General features: G+C 37.0%; 1 protein-coding gene across 1 annotated transcript in view; it reads left to right on the top strand.

The window, feature by feature from the left end:
• The window catches only part of ppfia2 (PTPRF interacting protein alpha 2), a 235,853-nt gene that overhangs the window by 201,207 nt on the left and 16,199 nt on the right, over window positions 1–18,447 (top strand). The window contains exons 17-23 of the mRNA XM_084711099.1: window positions 6,297–6,537; window positions 8,272–8,301; window positions 9,056–9,186; window positions 9,813–9,994; window positions 10,937–11,027; window positions 15,846–15,927; window positions 17,349–17,549. Coding sequence (XP_084567225.1) covers window positions 6,297–6,537; window positions 8,272–8,301; window positions 9,056–9,186; window positions 9,813–9,994; window positions 10,937–11,027; window positions 15,846–15,927; window positions 17,349–17,549 — 958 coding nt within the window. The remainder of the gene's footprint in view (window positions 1–6,296; window positions 6,538–8,271; window positions 8,302–9,055; window positions 9,187–9,812; window positions 9,995–10,936; window positions 11,028–15,845; window positions 15,928–17,348; window positions 17,550–18,447) is intronic.

The following is an 18,447-nucleotide window of genomic DNA, read 5'->3' as shown; positions in this document are numbered from 1 at the left end:
CATATGACCATACATACATACATACATACATACATACATACATACTTATGACCATACATGCATACATATGACCATACATACATACATACATACATACATACATACATACATATGAACATACATACATATGACCATACATACATACATACATACATACATACATACATACATACTTATGACCATACATGCATACATATGACCATACATACATACATACATACATACATATGACAATACATACATATGAACATGCATACATTCATATGACCATACATACATACATACATACATACATACATACATACATACATATGACCATGCATACATTCATATGACCATACATACATACATACATACATACATACATATGACCATACATGCATACATACATACATACATACATACATACATGTGACCATGCATACATACATACATATGAGCATACATACATACATATGACCATACATACATACATACATACATACATACATACATACTTATGACCATACATGCATACATATGACCATATATACATACATACATACATACATACATACATATGACCATACATACATATGACCATGCATACATTCATATGACCTTACATACATACACACATACATACATACATATGGTCATACATATGACCATGCATACATACATGCATACATACATACATATGAGCATACATGCATACATACATACATACATATGACCATGCATACATTCATGTGACCATACATACATACACACATACATACATACATATGGTCATACATATGACCATGCATACATACATGCATACATACATACATATCAGCATACATGCATACATACATACATACATACATATGACCATGCATACATAGATACATGTGACCATACATACATACATACATACATATGAGCATACATACATATGAGCATACATTCATACATATGGCCAAACATATGACCATGCATACAAACATACATACATATGACCATACATACAGACATACATACATATGACCATATATACACATGACCATGCATACATACATACATACATATGGCCATACATATATTCATATGACCATACATACATACACACATACATATATTCATATGGTCATACATATGACCATACATACATATGACCATGCATACATTCATATGACCATACATACATACACACATACATACATACATATGGTCATACATATTACCATGCACACATACATACATACATACATACATATGAGCATACATGCATACATACATATGACCATACATGCATACATACATACATACATACATGTGACCATGCATACACACATACATATGAGCATACATACATACATACATACATACATACATACATACATACATACATATAACCATACATACATACATACATACATACATATGACCATACATTCATACATATGGCCAAACATATGACCATGCATACAAACATACATACATATGACCATACATACATACATACATACATATGACTATATATACATATGACCATGCATACATACATATATATGACCATACATATATACATACATACATACATACATACATATGACCATACATGCATACATATGACCATACATACATACATACATACATACATATGACCATGCATACATACATACATACATATGACCATACATACATACATACATACATACATATGACCATACATACATACATACATACATACATATGACCATGCATACATACATATGACCATACATACATACATACATACATATGAGCATACATACATATGACCATGCATACATTCATATGACCATACATACATACACACACACATACATACATACATACATACATACATATGACCATGCATACATACATACATACATATGACCATGCATACATACATACATCCATATCACCATGCATATATACATACATACATGCGACCATACATACATACATACATTCAGACATACATATGACCATGCATACATACATACATATGAGCATACATACATACATATGGCCATGTATACATACATACATATGAGAATACATACGTACATACATAAGTATGGCCATACATATGACCATGCATACATACATATGACCAAACATACATACATACATACATATGAGCATACATACATACAGACATACACACATATGAGCATACATACATATTAGCATACATACATACATATATATGAGCATACATACATATGAGCATACATACATACATATGACCATGCAACCATACATACATACATATGACCATACATACATATGACCATGCATACATACATACATATGACAATACATACATACATACATACTTATGACCATACATGCATACATATGACCATACATACATACATACATACATACATACATACATATGACCAAACATACATATGACCATGCATACATTCATATGACCATACATACATACACACATACATACATACACATGGTCATACATATGACCATGCATACATACATACATACATATGAGCATACATGCATACATACATATATACATATGACCATGCATACATAGGTACATGTGACCATACATACATACATACATATGAACATACATACATACATACGTACATACATATGAGCATACATACATATGAGCATACATTCATACATATGGCCAAACATATGACCATGCATACAAACATACATACATATGACCATACATACAGACATACATACATATGACCATATATACACATGACCATGCATACATACATACATACATATGGCCATACATATATACATACATACATACATACATACTTATGGCCATACATACATTCATATGACCATACATACATACACACATACATATATTCATATGGTCATACATATGACCATACATACATATGGTCATACATATGACCATGCACACATACATACATACGTACATACATATGAGCATAAATGCATACATACATATGACCATACATGCATACATACATACATGTGACCATGCATACACACATACATATGAGCATACATACATACATACATACATACATACATACATACATATAACCATACATGCATACATACATACATACATACATATGACCATACATACATACATACATACATATGAGCATACATACATATGACCATGCATACATTCATATGACCATACATACATACACACATACATACATATATACATACATACATATGACCATGCATACATACATACATACATACATATGAGCATACATACATACATACGTACATACATATGAGCATACATTCATACATATGGCCAAACATATGACCATGCATACAAACATACATACATATGACCATACATACATACATACATACATACATACATATGACCATATATACACATGACCATGCATACATACATACATACATATGGCCATACATATATACATACATACATACATACATACTTATGGCCATACATACATTCATATGACCATACCTACATACACACATACATATATTCATATGGTCATACATATGACCATACATACATATGACCATGCATACATTCATATGACCATACATACATACATACATACATACATACATATGGTCATACATATGACCATGCACACATACATACATACATACATACATATGAGCATACATGCATACATACATATGACCATACATGCATACATACATACATGTGACCATGCATACACACATACATATGAGCATACATACATACATACATACATACATACATACATACATACATATAACCATACATACATACATACATACATATGACCATACATACATACATACATACATACATACATATGAGCATACATACATATGACCATGCATACATTCATATGACCATACATACATACACACATACATACATATATACATACATACATATGACCATGCATACATACATACATACATATGAGCATACATACATACATACGTACATACATATGAGCATACATACATATGAGCATACATTCATACATATGGCCAAACATATGACCATGCATACAAACATACATACATATGACCATACATACATACATACATACATATGACCATATATACACATTACCATGCATACATACATACATACATATGGCCATACATATATACATACATACATACATACATACTTATGGCCATACATACATTCATATGACCATACATACATACACACATACATATACTCATATGGTCATACATATGACCATACATACATATGACCATGCATACATTCATATGACCATACATACATACACACATACATACATACATATGGTCATACATATGACCATGCACACATACATACATACATACATACATATGAGCATACATGCATACATACATACATACACGTGACCATGCATACACACATACATATGAGCATACATACATACATACATACATACATATAACCATACATACATACATACATACATACATATGACCATACATACATACATACATACATATGAGCATACATACATATGACCATGCATACATTCATATGACCATACATACATACACACATACATACATATATACATACATACATATGACCATGCATACATACATACATACATACATACATATGAGCATACATACATACATACATATGACCATGCATACATACATACATACAGACATACATATGACCATGCATACATACATACATATGAGCATACATACATACATACGACCATGCATACATACATATGACCATACATACATACATACACACATATGAGCATACATACATATGAGCATACATACATACATATATATGAGCATACATACATATGAGCATACATACATACATACATACATATGACCATGCAACCATACATACATACATACATACATACATATGGCCATACATATGACCATGCATACATATATATATATGACCATACATACATACATACATACATACAGATACATTTAAATTCTTTTCATAATTCTTTTTAATGTAAAATTTTATGAATATTGAATATTTTTGCATATGTTTATGAAATAAACAATGTTCAAATTGGAAAAGGAACGTTCTTTTTCTCTTATGCACCATTATGGTACAATGTTGCCTACAGGCAACGAACCCCAAAAACTTCCAAAAATAAAAATAAAAATAAAATTTCTTCAGATTATGTTTATTTAGTCTATTTTGAGACATAAAAACACTCAAAACATTTTTTCCCTCACTGGCATCATAATGTGTACCATAGAGGGTTAAAGTTTCTTACTCGCCCCTGTTTCTTCCCTCATCCTTTGCTTCATAAGTGATATTCCAGCCAAAATCTATATTTTTAGTATTAGGTAACACACTCCATTAAGAAACGGGTTGGCTTATTTATGTCGGTAACCACAGAAGCTGAAGAAATGTATGAGAGAGAAACTTATCAAACCACATCCGCAGAATAATTCACTGATTCTCTCCAAAATCTAGTAAAATATACCATAAAAGGGTACGTCAGTCTTTTTAAATGGGGTTATATGAGATATTTATTGATAGTTAGTGTATTAGGTGGTCGGCATGCCTCCTTTTGTTGCCGACCCTCTCCACAGCAGTTCATCGCTTAGTTTTCATGCTGGGACTCTTCTTTGCTTCTCCAAACTGGGGTCATGCCGACCTGCATCTACTGCATCTTTTCTGTCGTGCAAGAATCTGTCATACTCACTCTGGGCTATCAGTTGTCTGTAGATCGCTCCTCCTCTCTATGAACCAAACCCTTTTTTTTTTTGTATGCACTCGATGTTTCAGGAAATGTGATCTGCTTCTTGCTTGTTAATGCTGTAATTATCTTCTGCTGATAAGTATTCATATCCCCAGGCGTAACTTTACTCAGTTCTTTATTTCAAGGGCTCTTAACGTGCCTTTTGGTCTTCGCTAATTTACATCTCCATCAATAGGCACAGTGCCACATTTCTTCCAGGAGGAGTTAATTCAAATCTGATGGCAGATAGTGATCATGAATCCAAGGAGTCAAGCTCTCAGCTAATTACAAAGTTAGACCCCGGGTATGTTAATGCTAATGACCTGACTTTTAGCCTTTTATCTCCTCACTTTGCCCTTTAATTAGTTTGCCTTAAACTTTAGGTATTTAACGGAATTTGTTAAGCAAATCTGCAGAAATCCACCTCCAAAGACGTCCTTAGGTAAAGTTAAACTCTCTAATGGTGATACTGATATCCTGGAATTAAAAGTGGAGTCCATTTTTATTCATCTCCTACTGTCGAGTTTTATTCTCATGTCCTCCTTTGTCCTCTTCCAAAAGGCTGATCCAGGAGGAGAAGGAGTCGACGGAGCTGCGGGCGGAGGAGATAGAAAATCGAGTGGCCAGCGTCAGCCTCGAGGGCCTCAACCTGGCTCGAATGCACCACCACGGAGCCTCCATCACTGCCTCAGCCACCGCCTCCTCCTTGGCCTCCTCCTCCCCGCCCAGCGGACACTCCACCCCCAAACTTGATCCCCGAAGCCCCGCTCGCGATATGGAGCGCATGGGGGTGATGACACTGGTGAGTGCTTTACAGTTAAAATGAAGCAGGCAACATCCACAGTGCAGCTGTCATTAAAAAGTAACAACACATCCAAATCCTGTTAGCTCCCTCCCACCCAGTGTGTTTAAAAGACGCAGCAGAGGACTGCAAAGGGCAGCCACTGTAGGGAGTGTAGCTCCATGGCTAGATAGTGTGTGTGGTGTGGGACATAAGGAGACACCGACCAGAGTGACTTGACTGCTCAGTGTAGCAGGAACAGACATGCTAATAGTTAGAGCTAACTAGCCATGAGCAGCTGCTGTCAGACTCTCTGTGTCCGCGCTAGGAAACAGTTAGCAGCTCAGAGAGTCTGAGGGGCTCTCTGGTGTGTGTGCGTGTGTGTCTTTCTGTGTGGAAATATCAGTACATCGACATAGCTCTGCTGTTAATCACAGGCTCATCATCAAGGAAAAGAATGCAGTGCACTAAGTAGAGGATTAGCAAAAAAACAGCATCAACTCCTGAATGATGACACTCTGACAGACTTTCACTTGCTCAACCCCTCAGACACTCACACACAGAAGAACAAGAGTATGTGGAGCTTTGATTAAAAGCCTTTATTAGTCACATGAAAAATCGACAAAACGACCGGTTTGTACCTCATCTTTTACCCCAGAACACAGAATGTCTCATTCAAGATGAAACCGTTTCAAATCAACTGATGTTTCCTTTATATATTGTGACATTTGCAATCATATCCAGCGGTATGGTTGTTTTTTATAGAACACGCTATCAAGAGGTATTATATCATCACATACAGACAAGTGGTGTCTGAGATACCACACTGATAAAAAAGACTGATGTCCATTACAAGAGCAAAAGATGCTGTGAAATGTGACATGGATTTCTATGAGGTGCAAAATTGCGAAAATGGATTGGGATTGTAGCCTGTAGTGCTGTGATTGACAGGCAGAAATTCCTTTAAGGCCATGAGGGATTTAGTGTCCTTGCATCACACGGCAGCATTTGATTAGAGTTTGAGTACATGTGAAGTCAGAGTATGTACTTTCAGGGGATATAGGGTTTATTTTTAGCGATTGTACCACTTTTTTTTTAAGTACTTAAAGATGTATTGTATGTGAAATATGTCTCACCCCCTCGTGCAAAGGATGCCATATGTCCACAGCAGCTTATGCAAAGTGTTGATGGTTGTTTCGGTGTTTCTTGTTTAAAAAAATTGTCCCTGCTGCACAGCTACAGAAAACATCAATTTTTGAAGACTTAGCGCGCAGAGAAAGTCGTGACAGAGGCTGTCTTGCTATGTCAGCTGTCATCGTGCGGCCCAGATGTCAAAGGGACGGCTTACAGTTCCTCCCAGAATAGACAATAATGTGTTTTGCAGCTTCTCTCGCTCTCTCCACATTAACCCGAGGCTGAAACACTCCAGATGTACTTGTCAAAGAAGAAATACCTCTAAAAAAAAATATTCATAAATGCTCCCATAATGCATCAGAACAAGGTGGGGTGTAATGTGTCCTTTTCCCCAGAGGCTTTTAAAGGAATAAAGCTTTGATTTTATTGATCGCTCAAATGAGTTGTTTACCAGTCCGTCTTTGTCCCCCCTGCATTGATCTGGGAATTGATGCTCTGCTATTGGGCGAAAGCTCATGAGCACCTAATGATGTATGATATTTATATGAATGAGCCGATCGTCTTTAATTTATTACAGACGTGCTTTAAAACACTGACGGTTGTCTTTTTTCTGTCCAACAGCCCAGCGATCTGAGGAAACACAGAAGAAAGGTACACACAGCACCGCTTACATCTAACGCTTTATTTCACTTATTTCAAATGATAATTAATTATGACTATTTACTATTAGTAATGCTATAATTTATGTTATGTTATTTTTAGTTTGTGTAATATAAAATGATTGAGATAAGACATAAATTTATTAATCCAGAAGGATGTTTTTGCTCCAAAATGATTAGCAGGCTTGTTTTTTCTGTTACTATAGAGTGTTAAAAATAAAGTGTAAAAAGTAATTATGTTAAATATAATATTGTACATAAAATAATAATGAAAAATACTATTAATTAATTAATTAAAATTAAAATTACTAATATAAAAATAATTAGTTAATAAATTTGGTTGTATTATAGATGATAAGTCTTTTAGTGGTTTATTGTTGCGCACATAACATTTTATAAACTATATTAAGTATTTGTTAATGAATACCAAATGATTTGTAAACTTTTAAGAAATCATTACATCGAGGGACAGACTTTGTTAATGGTTAAAAAATAGTTTGCAAACTATCTATAAACATTATTTGTAAAGTTGCAATTGTTGCTTATAAAACTTATAAAACTAAGTGAATGTTTTATGAACCGATATAAATATTATTTGAATGTCCAATAACTATTAAATAAAGTTTAATTCATCAGTTTAAACAGTTTATTAATATGGGTCCTACAGTGACACCCTGGATAAAGAGGTTATTCACTCATTTCCGAGGGTCACATCTAATGTCCTGTCCATCGCTCTCGTCCCGCAGATAGCGGCGGTGGATGAGGATGGCCGCGAGGACAAGGCCACCATCAAATGTGAGACGTCCCCCCCTCCGACGCCGCGCACTGTCCGAATGACGCACACACTGCCAGCCTCCTCGCACAACGACGCACGAGGGTAGGTGTGAGCCGTACACACACGCTCCTTAAAGATGAGAAGTAATCTCGTTTGAAGTAGGACAGTTTTTTTTTTTTGTTTGACTGCTTTTCTGTTTTGGATGCAAATCCTATTCTTTCTTGTAAAACGTTAGCTCGATGTTCTGGTTTTCAGATGGCGTAGTCGTCTTTAGCTGTGCCTGTTTCTTTGCTTTGGATGAAAATGAGATGGTTTACTGCCCACACAGAAGCTTCCAATTTAGCTGAAGTTTTGCCATGAATGTTTTTTTTTTAGCGCTCGTAGCTCGTAGAGATAATCTGGGTACTTATTCAAACTTAAATCGCAGACAGTAGCAACAGTATTAGATGAGTCTACAGTAATTTGCATGAATAAAGAAGCTTAAAAAGTGAAGTTGGGGAAATCAGTAAATACTTCAAGGATGCTGCACAGAAAAACAGAATCATTCAAAAGAACAGAGCAAAGAAAGATATTAAGAACCTTCTAATCTCATTTAACTAAAGTAAATTCACTTTTACAAGGTTATTAATGAAACCTTTGAGACCTTTGAGAAGGTTATCTCATGAAGTTGAAATGTACCTGAAACTTTCTACCAGCAGTGTTTTCACTGTGTGTGTTCGTTCCTTCAGGATCGTGGCCTCTCTGGAGGCCGAGGCCAGCGCACTGAGTAGCGTAGCCAGCAGCCAAGACTCGCTCCACAAGCAGCCGAAGAAGAAGGGAATCAAATCCTCCATCGGACGGCTTTTTGGCAAGAAGGAGAAAGGCAGACTGGCGCACCTGGCACACAGACAGGTCATGGTAGATCCACAAGGTGGGCACTGGAAACAGCGATTAGATAATATATACTTTAATGGCCCCAAAGGGAAATTTGTCATGAACTGAAAAAGAAACAGCCATTATGCTTTTTTTAAAAAAAGACAACTGTTTAGATTTTCAGGATGGGTAAATTGATTCTGCAGGTTTGATGCATCGGTTCTCACAAGCTACTCAGTTGGCTTCAAAGCCTATTATTAAATTTAAAAAAAATGGTGGTTGCATCAACATTTTCACTACTTCTGTATGTTTTTGAGGAAGTCTGTGAGAAAGTAGCAGACAGGAAACATCAGGTGGTGTGGTGCAACTTTTCACCTCTAGATAGAAATACAGTGAGTAAGAACAAAGTGCCACACAGCAGCAAAACGAGCAACCTCTTCAAATATTTAAAAACATCCCACCCTGAAAGTTATAAGGAGACTGAACAAATACAAGACAAACAAGAAGATAATTATTATTTTTACTGAAATGTGCTTTTGTAATGTATTTGTATAGTACGTATCATACGATTTTACAATCTTCATCTCCCTAAAAATTGTTTATTATTTTCAAAATTACATACCCTTTTTTAAAAAATGACAGTATTGGTAAAATTGCGACAAAAAAGCGTCACTATTGAATCTAAAAAGTTTGGTATCACCAAGCCCTATTAAGTTTACTTGAGCCAACAACCCTCAGCTGAAAAAACTCATCAAATACCTCAGAATCAGAGAAACTTCATGCTTCATTTTCTCATTGTATCTCATTATTTCTTGACTATTGTGCAAAATAAAAGTAAAAAAAAACTATTTGTTCCATTAAAAACAGGCAATTACATTACTTAATGAATACATTTTAGTATTTATTTATTCCATTATGTCATACAGTATTGATTTCGGATTGCATTCTCTGATATCCTGTGTTCTTCCCCCTCCTCCTCCCCCTCCTCTTCCTCCCTCAGCGACCATGATGGACCCAGACATGGCGGGCCAGGACATGGGGGTGGGCAAGCTGGGAACTCAGGCTGAGAAGGACCGCAGGTTGAAAAAGAAGTAAGCTTTGTCCAAAAGGACGACAACGACATGAAACAGACATCGCACCCCGACATCCAGACAGTCCTTTAGAGGAGTCTAATATCGTGGCCGTGTTAAATTCATGGTCATATTTAAAAGATTGTGTTTGACAGTCGTCCAGCTGTATGTTTTTAGACCTTTCACCAATATATTACAGTACATATATAGTCCAGTCTGACCTTTCACACAGAGGATATAACCTGCACCTCCTGTGTTTACCTTTAGCTCTGTACTGTATGTAATACCATAACCCACACTGAGATCAGGATCGATGGAAAGCAGAAGCTGGATCAGTATCCAGGAGCAGAGATCAGCCTCACTGTATTCAGACACGGAGCCAAAGTCGGACTATTGATCCGGGCTTGAAAAAACCAATTAATCTCGCAAAGCTACTTTGTCAATTTGGAAGCTACAGATGTGCTTTTTCCTAACACACGCTACCCATAGATTACACTCACGGTCAGGATAAAGGGAGGCCCCACTTGCAAATCACATCTCTCGGCAGGATTGTTGCAGTGTGCGTGCGTGAAGCGTGTGTGTGCATTTGCCATGCCCCAGTGCCAAATGATGAATGTCATTTGCTCGAAGTGCACATTGAGTTGTCATGACGAATAACTTTGCCTCCCATGTAGTCGGTCGATAGAGAGTTATCGTTCGTTGTATGTTGACAAATGTGTTGTTTCTTCCTCCACTGCACTGACTTCTTCATAGCGGTGTCCGGGATTAAGGCCACACCACCACCTTGCATCTTGGCGCCTCCTCCTCCTCCACACTGCATGCCATTGAGCTGCCTGCACTATTTTTCCATTTCAGCATCTTGATCGATCAATAGCCTTCCGCTGTGGTCTCATTGTTGGCGTGTTGTTGTTGTTTTTTTTTTCCTTTTCTTTTCCTTTCTTCAAGAGGTAACGACAATGAACTGAATGTAACTGAGCATCTGAATGTAAGGCCATGGAGGGGGTCTTGCTGTGTTTCAGTGCATTTCTCATTTCCTCTGCTGCACGAGATGTTGGTCAGGACTGCATTGTAGAAGATGACATTGTTTTATTTTTTTTTTGACCGGTCTACAGATGCTCCTGTAAACGAATGTCCTCCATTGTGAGATTTATGTGTGTGGATGTGTGGGTGTGAGTGTTTTTGTTGGTCGCACTTTATTTTACAGTACACTAGTGAGATGTAACAAGAAGTTCTTTGTATTTAATTAGACAAAAACTTGAAAAGTGTTCTTTATCAGACAGTATTAGACCATTTTATTAGAAACTTATGAGACTTAGGGACACATTACAATAGAACTGCACTGTAAACTAAAATATATGCTTTCTGACTTATTAGACTTTTAGACACATTGCAGCAAAACTGAACTGTAAACTAAAGTGTATTATTCCGTACTCTTATTAAACTTTGTTTGAGTAATTAGTGACACATTAACACAGAATTGTACAGTAAACTAAAATTTATTATTCACCACCGTTAGATCCTCGTTAGACTTTCTTAGAGGCTTTATTAGAGGCTAATTAGGGTCACACTACAACAGAACTGTACTGTAAACTAAAGTGTATTGTTTCCCACAGTTAGACCCTTATTATACTTTATTAGAGAGCAATTAAAGACAGATTCCAGTGGAGCTGTACTGTAAACTAAAGTATGTTTTTCACTTGTAGACCGTTATTGCACTATCCTAAGAGTGTAATATGGGTCTCATAAAGAACATGTTGTTTCTGGTTTTTGTCTAATTTGATACAAAGTGCAGCTTGTTATGTCTTGTTAGTGTACTGTAAAATAAAGTGCGACCTTGTTGTTTAGAGCATTGAATTGCCTATTAACTCATTAACATTTTGTGTACTTTTGTCTCCCCGTCGCTCTCTCTCTCTCTCTCTCCCCCTTCTTTGCTCTCTGATTCTCTCCTCTCTTACCCCTTCCTCTCCCTCTCATCACCCTCTGACTCTAACAAAAAGCGGGTAAGTTGTGAGGATGTATAACTGACCTCCTGGATATGACCATTGTCTCAGCCATATTTGCCCCCCCCTCCCCCTGTCTGCCATCTCTCCTGTCTGTCCGCCACCATCCGTCCTCTCCCGAAAAAGTGCCAGTGCCAAAGCTGACGTCTCTTATCTATCTATTTATCTCTCTATCCTTCATGGCTGTTAACGACGCCATTGCCTTCTTTCTTTCTTTTTTTCATTTACCATCTGAAGACGTTTCTTCCCCCCTTTTTACAGTTCAATGGCAGCTGCATCCATGGCTGGACAGAGAATGTGCCGCCGCTTAATCTGGGGCCCAATTTTCACACCCGGAATGTCTTCCTCTCCTTATATGTGTCTCTATCTATTTGTGTGAAATAACCAGCTGCAATATCTGGTTATGGGAATGTCAAATGTTCTTTTTGTTTGTATGATTTGTCATAACTGTTTTCCTTACTTCCCTTTTCCCCAGCTATGTTCAGTGGATGTATTTCTCCATGCATTAGACCTGACCTGAACATAAAACATGGGCTATCTCCCCATGTGCTGGATAGATAAGACAGTGAATGTACCTGGTTGTGTTTGGATGAACACATTTCCTCTGTCCCTGTAGGCTTTTTTTGTACGCCATGTATGCTGTGTTTAAGTGCCCTTTCACTGTACTGAGGCCTTCAACGCTGAGAGTGCTACATGTATCATGTTTATTACTAAGCACACTCTTTCCATTTGTCAAGTTTTTTGACAACACACTCAGGGAATGCTGTTGTTGATTCAGAGTTTTTTTTCTTTTGTTATGAAATGTGTTCACTAAATCGAATAAGAACTGTATTGTTTTTTTGTTTTTTTGTTTTTTTGGTGCGTGGGTGTGAGTACGAGTGTGTTCCATGCTCGGTCCCCTGCTTGTCCAGGCATTTTTTAGGCAGTTTATGAGTTCTCCGTGTCTCGCCGAGCGTGGGAGGACTCAGCACAATACAAACAGCTCTGTGCACGACGGGCCAAGAGCGTCCGTTCGCCGCTCTTAGTCGATAAGGTGCAAATTTACATCGTGCTGAGTAAATTTGCACCGCTTTCGAAGTGAGGCAAAACAAAACAGCGCTCAGGCCTCTTAGGTTACACTCCAACACGGCTAAAAAAAACCAAAAAAACATGGAACACAGCCCAGAAAATGTGAAGAGAAAGTTACTTTTAAAAATACAATGCTGCATGATTTAACAAAAGTATCAGAGAGGAGAAAATCTCTCTCAGCAGAATAAGTTCTGAGACTGTGTGAACAGGGATGAGTCGGGCGAATGTGCTTAGATTAACAATGAAGTGTCCGGCTTTACTGAGCTGCTGCTGTAGCACAGTGCCTTCCAGGTGTGTGTGTGCATCAGTGTGTTAGTATTTGCACTCAGAAGTCACACACAGCATCTTTTTCTTTAGGTGACCCTTTTTCTATCAGACTGAACTCAAGGCCCCTGACTAAGTGACATTTTTTGCGTAACAATAACAGGGATGGATGAATTTTGAGCAGATTACTTCCTGTGAATATTGCATCAGAGACAAGTGTTTTCTGTCTCTAATATGTATTTTTTAAATTCTAACAACCATACATACATAACAGGTTTATTTTTGATAAATTCAATGTTTTCCCTGACACTTGGCCTTTTTTCTTTTAGCCTTTTGTTTTAACCGCGACTTTCTTTAAGTTTATATCTTAAATAATAGTCTAAACTTTAACAATAACAATTTCATGTAGTTTTCTTCACAGAGATGAATGAAATGCTGAGATTTAGGTCTACTTAGTTGTCTTACATGCCTTAAAATTAAGGACTTGCGGCCCCCAGTGAAGGTCTGGGGACCCCCAGGTTAAGAATCTAAATGTGTTATTTTAATCAAGCATTTGCACAAATTTTCATTCTGTCTTAAAATGCAGACAAAGCCCATGGATAACGTAATACTGTTTAGGAACATTACAACTTAAATTTGTTATGTTACTGTAGTGCAAATTGTAAAGACTGACAAAACAGTCCATTTACGCGTCACAATTCACATTTCACAATAATAGCTGTTCTGGAGGTTTATGATTAATTGATTAGTGCAGAAAAAGAGAAATTTGATGTCTTAACTTGACCCAAACTTACAAACATATACCACAAATCTGCATTTATAAACTACTGATAAATAACACAGCAAACCTCAAGACTGACTTTACCGTCCTGCTGTCTCTGGGATGCCCTTTATCCTTGTAAAACCTAGAATTTTGAACCTGAATTGGCTAAAATCGAATGACATTTGGAGCAGTGGTAGACAAACAGAGGGTCAAAATGACCATGTGATGGCGCCATCCATCTGACGTCTTAAAAATCTGTTAAGTAGTTTAAATATTCAGCTGAAAACACTAAAACTCGTGACTAGAAATACTGCAGGTGTTTGACAGGGACAAATATTAATGCTGGGATTAGGGAATGAATGTAGTAAGGGAACGCCCTTGTATAGTCAGCACCACGGTGCAAAGCCTGTGTGTGTGTGAGTGTAGCTCCAGTTGTGTGCGCTCCGCTCTGTGGTGGCACAGAGATGAACGATAAAACACTGCCCTTTTCAACACTCTTAGTGTACAGGCTGGACTGGGAGATAAAATGTGTATGAGTACTCTCCTCTCATGTACCACACACACACACACACACACACACTGTGACTGCAGGCATTTGCGAAAAGGCACTGTTCACTAGTGAGGATGTGAGAGTGTTTAAGAGGGTGTGGTGTGTGTGTATCAGAGTGAGAAGATGTGTGTTTATTATCATGTACAAGTGGTGCACGTGTTCATATAGAGTGTCCTCTGTCCCCACCCTCTCAGACACGAGCTATTGGAGGAGGCCAGGAGAAAGGGCTTACCTTTCGCCCAATGGGACGGACCCACGGTTGTAGCCTGGCTGGAGGTAAGTGGCTTTTTTTGTTGTCTCACAGTTTAGCATTCTTGGCTTCAAATAAGATGCAGAATGTTGCATAGAATTCAAACTAAACTGTTTAAAGTCCAAAGTTTTATTTATTGAGCTGAAGTATTGACTTAGCTTCCGAGGCCAGGGGCAGAGCAAACTTACCCAGACTTCTTAACCTTCTATGGCACACATTATGATTACAGTTGGTAAAAAAAAGTAATGTTTTTTGTTATTAAACAGACCAAGTAAACATAATTTCCAAGAAATAAGAATGATTTTTTTTAGGGTAAAGTTTAGGGTGTGTTATCTTAGATCAACACCTTATAATCATATCAACAATCTATCAAACCAAACTATCACGTCCCCCTCAGAACAAGATATCAAGTCACATTTCAGTGTTCGACCATTTGTATTACAGTTAAATGCTTGTCTTCAGTCTCTTGGTGTGTTTTGACATACAGTATGTTGTTGTGTTGCTGCTGTCTTTGGCTCAATGAGTTAAAATAAAATAGTTACCAGTACAATTTATACCCTATCTTATATGGTTTGAACAGTATATAAACCTGGTACGGTGTTACTTCATTGAAAAAACTGTTAAAATCATGGTTATGTGACATTTCTTGGAGTCTGTACTGAAAAAAACAAGTTTTCTTACATCTGAAGGAACAAGATTTGTAGGCCAGGGAAATTCTGCAGCTCTACAGGACTTCGGATATTTTGATATTTTAATTAATTGTGCAGCCGTACTCAAAGATATTCACTGTAAAACATCTTAGACAAAATAAGCCAGTTACTATACAGTAATTGCATTTTTTCAATATACTGGTGGTTTGTTTAGATCCATTTTGAGTAACTGTGTTAAGCTATGACCCAGTTTCTAAAAATAAGTATTCATATTTTAGCAACAAAAGCATTGATCATGAACCAAAATAATACTTTTACAATTTCTGATGAATCATTGCAGTGACTCAGTTCCTCTGGCTGATATTTTTGGACAGACTGAGCACATAAGCATAAAAAAAAAACAGAAACACTACTGCCCTCTAATGTTCAGCAGATGACCTGCAGCCAGCAGCCAATTCAGGACGGCACCAGGCCCAGACCACAATGTTCCAGTTATTGATGGAGTCAAATAGGATTACTGGAGCTGATAATTATTGAGCTGCTGATAAGACAGGATTTTGTGCTAAGGTTACATATCCTGAAACTCAGGATGGTGACAAAAATGCAATAACTCCTGCCAAAAAAGAATGAATTTATATTTTAGAGGAATAAAATCAAATTGTTCCATGATACTGTGAATACAATTAAATCATGTTAAAGGTATTTGAGACAGTCTGATTTTATTTAGCAAAAAGCCAAGAATAAGAATTTCAAACTCAACATCCCATGCTCCTTTGCCTCTCCTCTTCTCTCTGAAGCTGTGGTTGGGGATGCCGGCCTGGTACGTGGCGGCGTGTCGCGCCAACGTGAAGAGCGGAGCCATCATGTCTGCCCTGTCTGACACTGAGATCCAGAGGGAGATCGGCATCAGTAACCCCCTGCACCGGCTCAAGCTTCGTCTGGCCATCCAGGAAATGGTCTCCCTCACCAGCCCCTCTGCCCCGCCCACCTCCAGAACCGTGAGTCGGACAGAAAATATGAAAACATGGAAGCAGACTGGAATTTTTGTCGTACAAACTTTTGTTGGGAGACAAAACTGAACAGGAGGAAGTAATAGTGATAGGAAGTAATACAAAAGTAGAAATGGAGAAGAAAGAACTAGGATTGTTTTTGAACATTTTGGGAATATTCTTACATGCTGAAAGTAATTTCTGTTCAATATGAAGCTCGGATAACCTGTCTAAAGCCTGTTAGCTTAAGCTGGGCTCAGACTAAAGGAGTTTTGGGCTCTTCAGATCCAATCTTAAACCTCACGACTTTTTGACCCTTCAGGCTAACGTTAGTAGCAAACCACTGACAGTTGAAATTTCCAAGTTCAGAGTCCAACGTTAATGTTTTTTTGTTTGTTCTTTTTGCCCGGTCAGGAAGAAAATTTCTTAAAAAAGTCATAATTATGAGACAAAAACTCAATTATATAATATTTTTTTGACTTTTCTCATAATGTTGACTTTTTATTACATAATTATCACTTTTTATGTCATGTTTTAGACATTTTAATCATGAAATTCTGACTTTTTATCTCATAATCCTCACCTTTTCCTTTTATTTTTTACTATTTATCTCATAATTTTAACTTTGTTTTTTATCTATGGGATATTTGTGTCTTTCACTGCCGGAAATAGGCTTCCATACAACAAAGACTAAAGGTAATTGTCATGTTAAATCTAGAGCTGCAGTGTCTATAAACTGTCAGAAAACAGTAAAAAAAAAAAAAGTAAAACTAAAAGTCCAGGTGATTTCTTAAATGCCTCATTTTGTCAAAGATATTCAGTTTAGTATAAATAATAAACAGCGAAAGACAGAAGAAAATTACAGTTTCTTATTGGTTATTAAAGTGTCAGTTAGTGAGCCTTTGTG

The sequence above is a fragment of the Lutjanus erythropterus genome, chromosome 22 (genome assembly GCF_056507025.1).
Source record: "Lutjanus erythropterus isolate fLutEry1 chromosome 22, fLutEry1.hap2, whole genome shotgun sequence".
Taxonomy (NCBI): Eukaryota; Metazoa; Chordata; class Actinopteri; order Lutjaniformes; family Lutjanidae; genus Lutjanus; species Lutjanus erythropterus.
This window is presented reverse-complemented; position numbering and strand designations above follow the sequence as displayed.